Source organism: Catharus ustulatus, chromosome 4 (genome assembly GCF_009819885.2).
Source record: "Catharus ustulatus isolate bCatUst1 chromosome 4, bCatUst1.pri.v2, whole genome shotgun sequence".
NCBI lineage: Eukaryota > Metazoa > Chordata > Aves > Passeriformes > Turdidae > Catharus > Catharus ustulatus.
In genome coordinates, this window is record NC_046224.1 from 1,191,986 (window position 1) to 1,206,280 (window position 14,295).

General features: G+C 47.5%; 1 protein-coding gene across 1 annotated transcript in view; it reads left to right on the forward strand.

Moving 5' to 3' along the window:
• The window catches only part of LOC116995154 (nuclear respiratory factor 1-like), a 41,482-nt gene that overhangs the window by 23,221 nt on the left and 3,966 nt on the right, over positions 1 to 14,295 (forward strand). Inside the window, exons 4-7 of the mRNA XM_033057547.1 lie at positions 7,032 to 7,158; positions 8,162 to 8,302; positions 11,698 to 11,856; positions 12,526 to 12,720. Of these exons, the coding sequence (XP_032913438.1) occupies positions 7,032 to 7,158; positions 8,162 to 8,302; positions 11,698 to 11,856; positions 12,526 to 12,720 (622 nt within the window). The remainder of the gene's footprint in view (positions 1 to 7,031; positions 7,159 to 8,161; positions 8,303 to 11,697; positions 11,857 to 12,525; positions 12,721 to 14,295) is intronic.

Sequence of the window (14,295 nt, forward strand, 5' to 3'; positions counted from 1 at the left end):
TCCCTGTGAGCTCTCACCTGTCCTGTGTGAGCTCTCACCTGTCCCTGTGAGCTCTCACCTGTCCTGTGTGAGCTCTCACCTGTCCTGGGGGCTGTCACCTGTCTGTGTGAGCTCTCACCTGTCCCTGTGAGCTCTCACCTGTCCCTGTGAGCTCTCACCTGTCTGTGTGAGCTCTCACCTGTCCTGTGTGAGCTCTCACCTGTCCCTGTGAGCTCTCACCTGTCCTGTGTGAGCTCTCACCTGTCCTGTGAGCTCTCACCTGTCCTGGGGGCTCTCACCTGTCCCTGTGTGAGCTCTCACCTGTCCCTGTGTGAGCTCTCACCTGTCCTGTGTGAGCTCTCACCTGTCCTGTGAGCTCTCACCTGTCCTGGGGGCTCTCACCTGTCCTGTGAGCTCTCACCTGTCCTGTGTGAGCTCTCACCTGTCCCTGTGAGCTCTCACCTGTCCTGTGAGCTCTCACCTGTCCTGTGAGCTCTCACCTGTCCTGGGGGCTCTCACCTGTCCCTGGGAGCTCTCACCTGTCCTGTGAGCTCTCACCTGTCCCTGTGAGCTCTCACCTGTCCTGTGTGAGCTCTCACCTGTCCTGTGAGCTCTCACCTGTCCCTGTGAGCTCTCACCTGTCTGTGTGAGCTCTCACCTGTCCCTGTGAGCTCTCACCTGTCCTGTGTGAGCTCTCACCTGTCCCTGGGAGCTCTCACCTGTCCCTGTGAGCTCTCACCTGTCCTGTGAGCTCTCACCTGTCTGTGTGAGCTCTCACCTGTCCCTGTGTGAGCTCTCACCTGTCCCTGTGTGAGCTCTCACCTGTCTGTGTGAGCTCTCACCTGTCCTGTGAGCTCTCACCTGTCCTGTGTGAGCTCTCACCTGTCCCTGTGAGCTCTGACCTGTCCCTGTGTGAGCTCTGACCTGTCCCTGTGAGCTCTGACCTGTCCCTGTGAGCTCTCACCTGTCCTGGGAGCTCTCACCTGTCCTGTGTGAGCTCTCACCTGTCCCTGTGAGCTCTCACCTGTCTGTGTGAGCTCTCACCTGTCCTGTGAGCTCTCACCTGTCCTGTGAGCTCTCACCGGTCCCTGTGAGCTCTCACCTGTCCCTGTGTGAGCTCTCACCTGTCCTGTGTGAGCTCTCACCTGTCCCTGTGTGAGCTCTCACCTGTCCCTGGGAGCTCTCACCTGTCTGTGTGAGCTCTCACCTGTCTGTGTGAGCTCTCACCTGTCTGTGTGAGCTCTCACCTGTCCCTGGGAGCTCTCACCTGTCCCTGTGAGCTCTCACCTGTCCTGTGTGAGCTCTCACCTGTCTGTGTGAGCTCTCACCTGTCCTGTGTGAGCTCTCACCTGTCCTGTGAGCTCTCACCTGTCCCTGGGAGCTCTCACCTGTCCTGTGTGAGCTCTCACCTGTCCCTGGGAGCTCTCACCTGTCCTGTGTGAGCTCTCACCTGTCCTGTGTGAGCTCTCACCTGTCCTGTGATCTCTCACCTGTCCTGTGTGAGCTCTCACCTGTCCCTGTGAGCTCTCACCTGTCTGTGTGAGCTCTCACCTGTCCCTGTGAGCTCTCACCTGTCCCTGGGAGCTCTCACCTGTCCTGTGTGAGCTCTCACCTGTCCCTGGGAGCTCTCACCTGTCCCTGTGTGAGCTCTCACCTGTCCCTGTGTGAGCTCTCACCTGTCCTGTGTGAGCTCTCACCTGTCCCTGTGTGAGCTCTCACCTGTCCCTGGGAGCTCTCACCTGTCTGTGTGAGCTCTCACCTGTCTGTGTGAGCTCTCACCTGTCTGTGTGAGCTCTCACCTGTCCCTGGGAGCTCTCACCTGTCCCTGTGAGCTCTCACCTGTCCTGTGTGAGCTCTCACCTGTCTGTGTGAGCTCTCACCTGTCCTGTGTGAGCTCTCACCTGTCCCTGTGAGCTCTCACCTGTCCCTCTGTGAGCTCTCACCTGTCCTGTGAGCTCTCACCTGTCCCTGTGAGCTCTCACCTGTCCCTGTGTGAGCTCTCACCTGTCTGTGTGAGCTCTCACCTGTCCCTGTGTGAGCTCTCACCTGTCCTGTGTGAGCTCTCACCTGTCCCTGTGAGCTCTCACCTGTCCCTGTGAGCTCTCACCTGTCCCTGTGAGCTCTCACCTGTCCCTGTGTGAGCTCTCACCTGTCCTGGGTCACTCACCTGTCTCATTTTAGCACAGTGATTTTGCAGCACTTTTGTAGCTAACAAGAGAAAATGTTGCTGGGTCTTGTTTAAGGCCCAACTGTCCAATTTAAAACTAAAACTGCCTTATTTGTACTTTGGAGCCAGTGACCAAACACCTGAGGCCTGCACTGGGGGATTCTCTATCCAAATAAAAATCACTGCCAAAAACTAAGGAGGGGAAGGAACAAGAAGGAAGAAAAAAACAATTCCCAAAACTCCATTTTGTCCCACACCTATTACTGTATTCTAAAAACCCCAAATTCCAAACCCACACCTATTAATGTATTATAAAAACCTCAAATTCCAAACCCATATCTATTATTATAAAACCCCAAATTCCAATCTCATACCTATTACTGTATTATGAAAACCTGAAATTCCAAACCCATACCTATCACTATATTCTAAAACCCCAAATTCCAAACCTTTATCTATTATTATATTATAAAACCTGAAATTCCAACCTATTACTGTATTCTAAAACCTGAAATTCCAGACCCATACCTATTATTATATTATGAAAACCTGAAATTCCAAATCCATATCTATTACTATATTCTAAAACTTCAAATTCCAAACCTATATCTATTATTATAATCTAAAACCTCAAATTCCAAACCTATATCTATAATTATATTATAAAACCTGTAATTTCAATCCCACACCTATCACTATATTATAAAACCCCCAAATTCCAAACCCATACCTATCACTATATTCTAAAAACCCCAAATTCCAAACCTATATCTGTTATTATATTCTAAAACCTAAAATTCCAAACCCATACCTATTACTATATTCTAAAACTTCAAATTCCAAATCCATATCTATTACTATATTATAAAAATCCCAAATTCTAAACCTATACTTATTACTGTAGTCTAAAACCTGAAATTCCAAATCTACACCTATTACTATAATAAAAAACTTCAAATTCCAATCCCATATCTATTACTACATTCTAAAATCTGAAATTCCAAACCCACACCTATCACTATATTCTAATACCTCAAATTCCAAATCCATACCTATTACTGTATTATAAAAACCTCAAATTCCAATCCCATACCTATTACTATATTATAAAAATCCCAAATTCTAAACCCACACCTATTACTGTAGTCTAAAACCTGAAATTCCAAACCCATATCTATTATTACATTTTAAACCTCAAATTCCAAACCTATATCAATTATTATAATATAAAACCTCAAATTCCAAACCCATATCTATGACTATATTATAAAAAACCCAAATTTCAACCCATACCTATCACTATATTCTAAAACCTGAAATTCCAAGCCCACACCTATCACAATATTCTGCTCAAATTCCAATCCCATATCTATTACTACATTATAAAAACCCCAAATCCCAAACTCTTCACCATCTGAAATCACACTTTTATTTCACTAAACCCCATGATTTTAACTCCATCACCCAAATTTGGAGCCTTCTCCAAGGCCTCAGGTCAAAACCAGATTTCCCCTGGGGGTCAGTGCCAGAAAACCCAGAAAGTTCAAAACAAAATTCCCTGGATTTTTTTTTTTGGTTATTTTTGGGGTTTTTTTGGGGTTTTTTTGTTTTTGGGTTTTTTGGGGTTTTTTGGGGGGTTTTTTTGGGGGGGGGAATGTCTTTCTGGAACCCAAAGAGTTGTGTTTTAATTTGGATTATTTTAGTTTGGATTATTTTAGTTTGGATCCAAGGGTTAACTGGCAGCTCTGCTCATCCCTGCAGTGATTTTGTGATCACCAGGACTCAAGAAAAAAAAATCATTTCTGCTTAATCAAACCATTCTGGGAATCAATCCAGCCTGTAAATCCAAATTTCCTTTGCCATTGGGCAAACCCTGTGGGGTTTAGAGCAGAATTTTAGGAAGAATCATCAAGGGGAGATTCCTGCCTGAGCTGAAACTCTTTTTTTGTTGTTTTGGAATCCTCCAGTGGAGGCAGCAGAGCCCTGTGCAGGTTCTGCCTCCAGCTGCTCTGAGGCTCTTTGCCCACCTGGTGGCTCCCAAGGCACAGCAGAGCTGCTGTGAAATTCCAATTTCTGCTTTTTCTGCTCTTTGGGATCTCACTGGGCAGTTAATATTAAATTATTGGGCAGAGTTACTGATAAATTATAATTCTTGGGAGTGAACTCCCTGCTTTTCACAGCTCATTCTGGTTTTCCCTCCTTCCCCCAGCTCAGCAGTGTTTCTGGAGAACAGAAATCCTTTCCTCCCTTGAAATGTGAATATTATATTTTAAAAGGAACTGCTCAGTGAAGGAATTGTTTCTCCTTTCACACAAATTCTTCATTTTGTTACATTAAGATAATGACAGAACATCTTTTTTTTCCCCACTCTGATCAGTTGAGCACAGGTTTGTGCTTGATTTTCACAGCATTGGGAATAAAATAATTTCAAAGCCCTGACTGTGGGATCTGGTGGTGATTTTTTGGCACTGAAAATCAAATAATAATTTCAAAACTCTGTGAGATCTGGTGGTGATTTTTTGGCACTGAAAATCATATGATAATTTCAAAATGTGGGATCTGGTGCTGCTTTTTGGCACTAAAAATCAAATTATAATTTCAAAACTCTGTGGGATCTGGTGGTGATTTTTTGGCACTGGGAATCAAATGATAATTTCAAAGCCCTGACTGTGGGATCTGGTGGTGATTTTTGGCACTGGGAATTAAATTATAATTTCAAAACTGTGGGATCTGGTGGTGATTTTTTGGCACTGGGAATCAAATGATAATTTCAAAGTGTGGGATCTGGTGGTGATTTTTTGGCACTGAAAATCAAATTATAATTTCAAAACTCTGTGGGAGCTGGTGGTGATTTTTGGCACTGGGAATGAAATGATAATTTCAAAACTCTGACTGTGGGATCTGGTGGTGATTTTTTGGCACTGAAAATCAAATTATAATTTCAAAGTGTGGGATCTGGTGGTGATTTTTGTCACTGGGAATCAAATGATAATTTCAAAGTGTGGGATCTGGTGGTGATTTTTGGCACTGGGAATGAAATGATAATTTCAAATCTCTGTGGGATCTGGTGGTGATTTTTTGGCACTGAAAATCATATGATAATTTCAAAGTCTGAGATCTGGTGGTGATTTTTTAGCAATGGGAATCAAATTGTAATTTCAAAACTGTGGGATCTGGTGGTGATTTTTGGCACTGAAAATCAAATTATAATTTCAAAGTGTGGGATCTGGTGGTGATTTTTGGCACTGGGAATGAAATGATAATTTCAAAGCCCTGACTTTGGGATCTGGTGGTGATTTTTTGGCACTGGGAATGAAATGATAATTTCAAAACTCTGTGGGATCAGGTGGTGATTTTTTGGCACTGAAAATCAAATGATAATTTTAAACCCCTGACTGTGGGGTCTGGTGGTGATTTTTGGCACTGAAAATCAAATGATAATTTCAAAACTCTGTGAAATCTGGTGCTGCTTTTTGTCACTGGAAATCAAATGATAATTTCAAAACTCTGACTGTGGAATCTGGTGGTGATTTTTTGGCACTGAAAATCAAATTATAATTTCAAAACTCTGTGGGATCTGGTGGTGATTTTTTGGCACTGAAAATCAAATTATAATTTCAAAGTGTGGGATCTGGTGATGATTTTTTAGCACTGAAAATCAAATAATTTCAAAGTGTGGGATCTGGTGGTAATTTTTGGCACTGGGAATTAAATGATAATTTCAAAACTCTATGGGATCTGGTGGTGATTTTTGGCACTGGGAATCAAATGATAAATTCAAAACTGTGGGATCTGGTGCTGCTTTTTGGCACTGGGAATCAAATGATAATTTCAAAGTGTGGGATCTGGTGGTGATTTTTGTCATTGGGAATCAAATGATAATTTCAAAACTCTGTGGGATCTGGTGGTGATTTTTTGGCACTGAAAATCAAATGATAATTTCAAAACCCTGACTGTGGTATCTGCTGGTGCTTTTTTGGCACTGGGAATTAAATGATAATTTCAAAGCCCTGACTGTGGGGTCTGGTGGTGATTTTTGGCACTGAAAATCAAATGATAATTTCAAAACTCTGACTGTGGGATCTGCTGGTGCTTTTGGCACTAGGAATCAAATAATAATTTCAAAACTGTGGGATCTGGTGGTGATTTTTGGCACTGAAAATCAAATTATAATTTCAAAGTGTGGGATCTGGTGGTGATTTTTTGGCACTAGGAATCAAATAATAATTTCAAAACCCTGACTGGGATCTGGTGGTGATTTTTGCTTCTGAAATGCCCAGGACAGGGACTGAGCTGTCACCTCATGCAGTGCTCAGCTTTTCTCAGGACAATGTCACTTCTCTCTTGCTTTTGGAGTTTGTGCCACCATTCCTGACTTTCATTGCTTAGAAGGGAACAAGAAGCAGCAAATACCCAGTGGGACATTTTAATTCCCAAGGGAATTGTGGTGGGGAGGTGTGGGCACACCTGGGTTTCCTGTGCTGAGCTGTTGCAATATTTCCAGCTCTTGCCTCTCCTGCAGCCTGAGTTCCCACAGCTCTGCTTTGAGCAGGATTTTGGTGCTGGAGAATTGCTCTGGATGTAAAACAACCTCAGCCTGCAGGCCTCTTGTGATGAATCATTCAGGGGCTCCAACAAAACAAAACTCTTGCTGCTCTGGTGGTTTCTCTTTTTCCATCAGTGAGAAAAGGAGAGAGGGGACAATAATTGACATTTGAGCTGCTGCAGGGAGCACAGCAGGCCTGTGGGGCAGAGGAATAAACTCAATATGTGGCCAAGCTGAGCAGCTGGGGCTGTGGCTGTGCTTTGTGCCAGGGAGCTGGGTTGTGTTTCTGCTCTCTGCTGATGCCATCCCCTGATTTTTGCCCTGGTTTCTGTGTTTCAGGAAGCTCAGGGCCACGCTGGATGAGTACACCACCAGAGTGGGGCAGCAGGCCATCGTGCTGTGCATCTCACCCTCCAAACCCAACCCTGTCTTCAAAGTGTTTGGTGCTGCACCCTTGGAGAATGTGGTAGGTGTCCCCAAGAGAGCAGGAAAGAACTTCCTCACCTTTCCTGCAGATTCCCTGCTCAAGGCAGCCTTGGAAGCCTGGTAGGGGTCTGAAGGTTGTGTTAAAAACCCTGGGAAACTGAGTTTGGGGTTTGTGGAATGCAGGGCTGGTGGAGTCTGTGGGTTCAGAGATCTTTTTGGAGCAGGTCATGACACAGAATCCCTGAGGCTGGAAAAGACCTCCAAAATCACTGAGCCCAAGCTGTGCCCAATCCCCACCCTGTCCCCAGCCCAGAGCCCTCAGTGCCACATCCAGGAATTCCCTGGGCACCTCCAGGGCTGGGATCCACCCCTGCCTGGGCAGTTCCAATCCCTGAGCACCTTCTCCATGGGGAAATTCCTGCTGTGCCCACCCTGCCCTGCCCTGCCCATCCTGGGGCTGTCCCCTCTGCTCCTGTCCCTGTCCCTGGAGCAGATCCCAACCTGGGACTGTCCCTGTCCCTGGAGCAGATCCTGACCTGGGGCCATTCCCTCTCCTCCTGTCCCTGTCCCTGTCCCTGGAGCAGATCCCAACCTGGGACTGTCCCCTCTCCTCCTGTCCCTGTCCCAGATCCCAACCTGGGACTGTCCCCTCTCCTCCTGTCCCTGTCCCAGATCCTGACCTCGGACTGTCCCCTCCTGTTGTGCAGACCCACAAGATCCCCCCTGATCCCCCTTTTCACAGATCAAACAACCCCAAACAACAACACAACAGAGCTCAGCTCTGCTCTCACTTCCTGCACCTTGCTGCAGACCTTCCCTGTGACAAGTTCTACCTTCAGAACTTTCCCTTCCATCCCACTCACCCTCCCCTTGCCAGCATTACCTCAAATTTCATCAGCTGAGTCTCAGGGGTGGCACTGGCTGTTTGCTGCCAGCTGTTTGCTCCTCCTGCTCTGCAGCACCTTGGGGAGGGTGGCTGGGCCTTCCCCCTGGCCCTGTGCTGGTGCTGCTCACCTTGTTTACCCCAGCCCAACTCCCCACAGGTGCGCAAGTACAAGAGCACCATCCTGGAGGACCTGGAGTCGGCGCTGGCCGAGCACGCCCCGGCCCCTCAGGAGGTGAACTCGGAGCTGCCACCCCTCACCATCGATGGCATCCCTGTCTCCGTGGACAAGATGACCCAGGTGAGCAGGTCAGGGCCACCCAGGGGTGTTGGGTGTTGGCAGGCACACCCTGTTGTTGTGTGGCTCTGCTCTCTGTCCCCCGGGGCTGCAGCAGCTCAGCTCGGGGTTGGATGTGGAGCTTTGTTAGTGGTGATGATTTTCTCTGTGACAAAATAAAAAAAGAGCTCAGGCTGCTGGGAGCATTCCCTTTGGAGATGGTTTTGGCACCTCCCAGAAAGGGGGAAAATGTTTGTTCCACTCTTTGTCACAATCTGGGTGCTGAGTTTGGGAGGGTCACTCATGGACACCTTTCTGTGTCCTGTGTTTATTCCCTCCCCTGGTTCTTGTTGTGGATTGGAGCAGAGGGGAGTTTGCCAAAGGTTTAACCCCAAATCAGACCCTGAGGGAGATATTAGGGAATTTTCTGCCCTGGGCATGTGGGAGATTCCCTTTCCCTCCAAGTGCAGCCCCTTGCTGAGCTGCTGCTGGGAGAAAGTGGAGGGGACTCCCCAGGGAAGCTCCTCTGGAGGGAAATCATCTTCCCCAGGATGCAGGAGCTGAACTCAGGCAGGTGTGGCTCTGGGTGAAGCACCACAACTCTGAAAGGTGATTTTTTTCCAGGGGAGTGCTGAGATGGAAAGGGCAGCACACAAAGAGGAGTCAGAGCAGGACACAGATGTGCAGATTTTTCTGAGGTCACCCCCTGCTCAAAACACAATTTCCACTGCTTAGTGGAATCAGACAAGCTCAGAGTCAGAATAAAATTCTATGCTGTGCTTTGGCTGGTACAGATCATTTTCCCAATCCCTGACAAATAAGACAAAAATTATTTTTTGGATTTTTAAGCTCCTGCAGGAGCTGCTCATTTGTACCACTAACAGTTTCCCATGGAAATGTTTTCCTCCTCCTTTGCTCAGCCAGCCCAAAGAGTTTTGTGGAAATGTTTCTCCTGAGCTGTGCACATCATTTATTGTGGGAATCTTGATTCCCAAAGCTTCCAGTACAATTATTTGTATTTTCTAGTTAAAAATCAGCTTTTTTGCAACTAAGTTGCACAAAACCCCGTGGAAAACTGGAACAAAAATAAATATAAATATAATGAGGATGGCAGGGACTGGAAAAATGAGGCCTCTGCTTTCAGCAGGTGTCATCAGTGAGGAGGTGAAAATAACTCTCCTTTTAATTGCTCTGCTTCCCCAGTGGTCTGCAGGGAAATAAAGCCTTTATTTGCCTGGGCAAAGATGTTTCTCAAACCTTGGGAATGGAGAAATCTGGCTTACAGAGGGGAGTCCTGGTGCTCTCTAGACTTTGCTGAGTTTGCCCCTGAATTTGTTCTCAGTTCCTCGTTGATGTGATTGAGGATTAAAATTGGATAATCTGAGTTTAACCAAGCTGAGCTCAGTGCTTCAGTCAGCTCTCACTGTTTTATGAACTGTGAATTGTCCTTTAATTTGACTTTTTTTAAGCCCCCATGCTTGTAGCAGCCAGTAAAAGTTGTTCTGGCTCTCTCAAAAATCCCTGTGGTGCCTGTCCTGCTCCAGGGGGGGAATCCCTGCTGGAATCAGCTCCCAGAGCAATAACCTGGGTGGGGTTTTTGCTTTTCCAGCTCTGGGGATGGATTCAGGGATGATTGTTCACTTCCAGCTCTCCTGTTTTTCCCTCTCCCACTCCCAGCTCCTGCATGGACCCTCAGAGATGCCAAGGCTGAGCTGTGGGGATGTGTAGAAAATTCCCAAGCCCAGGTTTTGCTCTGTTCCAGTTTGGGGAGCAGTTGGGATACAGCTGTGAGCTGTTCCATTTGGGACTGGGAGAGCTCAGTACCATAAATTCTTGAATTTACATTAAAAGTGGAAACACTGAGCCTGTGTGAAAGGGTGGAAAGAAACATTTCTCACATTTTCTCCCAAATTCTCCATCCTGGGGGTTACCTGAGCCCTTTCCAAGCTGCCAAGGGCACAAACTGGAATGTCCCACTGGGTTTTTTATTTTCCAGCAGATTTTTGGGTGGTTCCTGGATGGTTCTGTGGCTCCTGCAGGTGGCTGTTCCCAGCTGTGCCCTGAGGGATGTGAGGGGACATTTCCTGTGGCACAGCCTCGTTAGGGCACTAATTATCCAGGTCCTCTCTCCTGGCAGTGCTGTTGATTGTCTCCCCCTGGATTAAAGACAAGCCCTCCTTAACAAGGACCTTGAGTAGCTTGAGCCCTCAGCTCCCATGGACCAGTAATTGATCCAGCTGGAAACAAGGAGCAGTGCAAGGGAGGAGCTTTTAACTGTTTTTGCACCAGGCAGCTAAAAAAAAAAACAAACAAAAAACCCAAAACCAGCAATTGCTGTTACCAGGTTTATTTGAATAAATTATTGGGCAGAGTTATTGCTAAATAATAATCCTTGGGAGTGAGCTCCCTGCCTTTGTGGTTTTCCCTCCTTCCCCCAACTCAGCTGTTGCTTCTGAAGAACAGAAAAAAATATGAACAATATATTTGTGAAGAAACTGCTCAGTGAAGGAATTATTTCCCTGCTTTCACCAGGAACCTGGGACAGGAGGAGAGGGAACAGCCTCAGGCTGGGTCAGGGGGGTTAAATTGGATTTTAGGGAAAATTTCTTCATTAAAAAGGTTTTGTAACATCAGAATGGGCCCAGGGCAATGGTGGAGTCCCCATCCCTGCAGGGATTTCAAACCCTGTGGATGTGGCACTTGGGGACAGGGTCCTGAAAGGTCTTTTCCAACCAAAATGATTCCATGATTCTATGAAATAATTTTCTCTGAAAGCTCTGAAGGGATGCAGGGAGCTGCTCCTAAATGCAGGGTTTAAAGCTCTAAATGTGATTTTTCTCTTGACATAAGGACAGCTCTCCCCTTCCTGCTCTGCAGCTGAACCAGCCTTTTCCTGGTGCTCCAAGGAGTGCCTGTACAAACCCAATCCTGTCACAAAACCCTGTGTGAGTTCTGGAATTATTTTGGCTGGAGAAGTGTGAGATTGTGCTTTCCACATTTCAGCAGTCACAGCATCTCTGTAAAAGTTACCTCAGCTCATGCCTGAGTTCCTGCCACTCTAGGGACATTGAGAGTGGAGGTTTTTAATGGGTTATTGTGATTTATTTGGTTTTTTTTCCATTTCAGGTTGGCTCATTCTCTTGCTGGTAGAGTTTGAATTGTGAAGTGTCGACACATCGGGCATTTGTGCCTTGGTGTTGTAATGTTGTTTTGGCTGATTTAATTTGGTTTCTCTCTTCCACCTGCTGCCAAGGTGTCTTGGGGAGAAGATGACAAAGCATTTCCCACCTTCCTTGGGCACTCAGGCCTCTTCTAGCTGATGGCTCCAACAGGATGGAAACCGAACACAATAATTCCGTACAACAAAACTACCAGAGATGTGAACTCCTAAACACCTCCCAACCTTTTTATTGTTGCAGGCACAGCTGAGAGCCTTCATCCCTGAGATGCTGAAGTATTCCACAGGTCGTGGGAAGCCAGGCTGGGGCAAGGAGAGCTGCAAGCCCATCTGGTGGCCCGAGGACATCCCCTGGGCCAACGTCCGCAGCGACGTGCGCACGGAGGAGCAGAAGCAGAGGGTGGGTGTCTCCTGCCTGCCTCCACATGCAGCACAGGGGGCTGCAGGCTGCTCTTTGGGAGTGGTTTTAGCCTTGAGGGACAGAAAAAAAGAGTTTGTGTCATGGCCTGCTGAAGGAGGGAAGGGATGCTGATGTTGAGAGCAGCAGGGAAGGAAAGAGTGTGGTGGAGTCAGGAAAAATGAGAGAGCTGGGTGAAGAAGTCTTGAGTGGAATTTCTGCCAATCTGTCACAGGGATAATGAAAGGAAGGCACTGTGGTGTGGAGGCTGCAGGGTCTGGGGAGGCTGGTTCAGGGCTGCTTGGGTGGGGAGGCTGGGAATGGTGCTGGGGCAGCATTTTGGTGCTTTCCCAAATTCCCTGTGGTTTTCTGCTCAGAGTTACTTGGTTTGGGTTGGAAGGGATCTTCCAAAGGTCTTCTCATCCAACCCCTGCACTGAGCAGGGATATCTTCAGAGGATCAGGTGGCAGGGATATCTTCAGTGGATCAGGTGGCTCTGCAAGCTGAGTTCCTTGGGGAAAGGAGGGGATGAGTAGAGGGAAATCAATTATTGGGCTTGTTTGTTTGCGGATTGTCACAAACCCCCCCACAAACCCCAGCAAAGACAAACATGCAAACCCCAGCACTGTGCTGCTCCTGGGCTGACTGTGCCCTGTCCCTTGCTGCTGGAAGGTGTCCTGGACCCAGGCCCTGAGGACCATTGTGAAGAACTGCTACAAGCAGCACGGGCGCGAGGACCTGCTGTACGCCTTCGAGGACCAGCAGACCCCGCAGACCACGACCACGCACAGCATCGCCCACCTGGTGCCCTCCCAGACCGTGGTACAGACCTTCAGCAACCCTGATGGCACCGTGTCCCTCATCCAGGTGAGGCACATCCCCCTGGGATTGGCATTCCCAGCACAGTCTGCCTCAGGGAGGTGGTATAAAGAAACTCAGGAGTTAAACTTTGTTGTGTCTTGCTGTCCTGGTTTGGAGGGCAGGTGTGTGCTGAGAAAGGCAGGAGCTTCTCTTTGAAATGGAGAATGGAAACCCCCTCCCTCCACATTATTATAATTTTGAAATCAAGGGGCTCTCAGACAAAGATATGGGAATAGGAATAACAGTTCTTTACTAGGGAAATTAAAATAGAAATACAGCACTACAAAGAACAAACCCCAAACCCTGACACAGTCAGAGTACAGCCTGACACCCGTCAGGCAGGGTGTTGGCAGCAGTCCCATCCCATGGTGGCTGCATCCTCCTGCAGTGACAGATGTGGCTCAGTTGGAGCAGTGCTCCTGTACAAAGTGCAGTTTGCTCTGAAGCTCCAGGGATGATGTGGAAGGGTCTGGTTTTCCTCTGGGATCCAGTGGCAAAGGCTGCTCTGATGTTCCAAATCTCAGATTTTATCTGGGTAGGAAATGCTTGGCTCCTCCCCTGGGTGCAGCATCTCCCCATGGGATGATGGAATTTTATCAGCCATGCCCTGGGACTCAATGGCCATGAACAGGAGAGATCTCCTGGAGGGAGGATGGGCTGTGAAAAGATAAAGAACACTGCCCCAGCTGGTTTATAAACCATGGCCATGAACAGGAGATATCCCATGAGATAAAGAACACTGCCCCAGCTGGTTTATAAAACATGACCCATTAACAGGAGATATCTCACGTGGAGATGAGGATCACTGCCCCAGCTGATTTAACAGATGGTGACAAAATTCATACTTTTAGTCACATTCTGTATTGCAAACCAAGCACTTACCTCACAACAGAAATCCATCCTCATCCTCTCTCTTCCCAACTCCCACCCCCTGTTCTCCAGTGCAAGGATTTCTGTGATGTGGTCAAACCCTTCAGGGATTTGAGCTGAGTTTAGTGAATCTGCCTAAAACAAATCCAGTCCCTGGTGCCACCACACAGCCCCTGTGGTGGCAGAGGGAGGAGGGCTGGTGGAACTGCCTTCCTTTAATGGTGTGAAATTCAGTTTAATCAGCAGGTCAGGTATTTCTGTGCCCCTGGTCTTCATCTGGCACCTGAAGTGTGGTATATTTATTACAAACACAGATTTGTCCTCGTGGAGCAAGGATTCCTCTCACCCTGCTCTTAGCTCAGCACTGCTGCAGTTTTCCCTGTGTGGGAAGGCAGATTCTGGCACCTCAGGATGGCAAAAAAAAATCAGATTTTCTCTTGAAACTTCCCACAAACTCCTTGTGGGAGTGAGATTTGAATCTCAATTTCCCTTGTGCCTCCAAACCACCCCTGGCCCAGTCCAGTCCTGTTTGAGCATCCCATTTTTAGTGCATCTCAGACATAATGAAGATAAAACCTGGGGGTGTGAGGTTTTTCCCCCCAAATGAAGCTTTTCAGTGGCTGTGGCAGTTTTCTGTCCCCCACCAAGGCCCAGCAGACCTGCCAGGCTGGTTCTCTTTGCTCACCTGTCCACACAATCTCCCTTTGACTG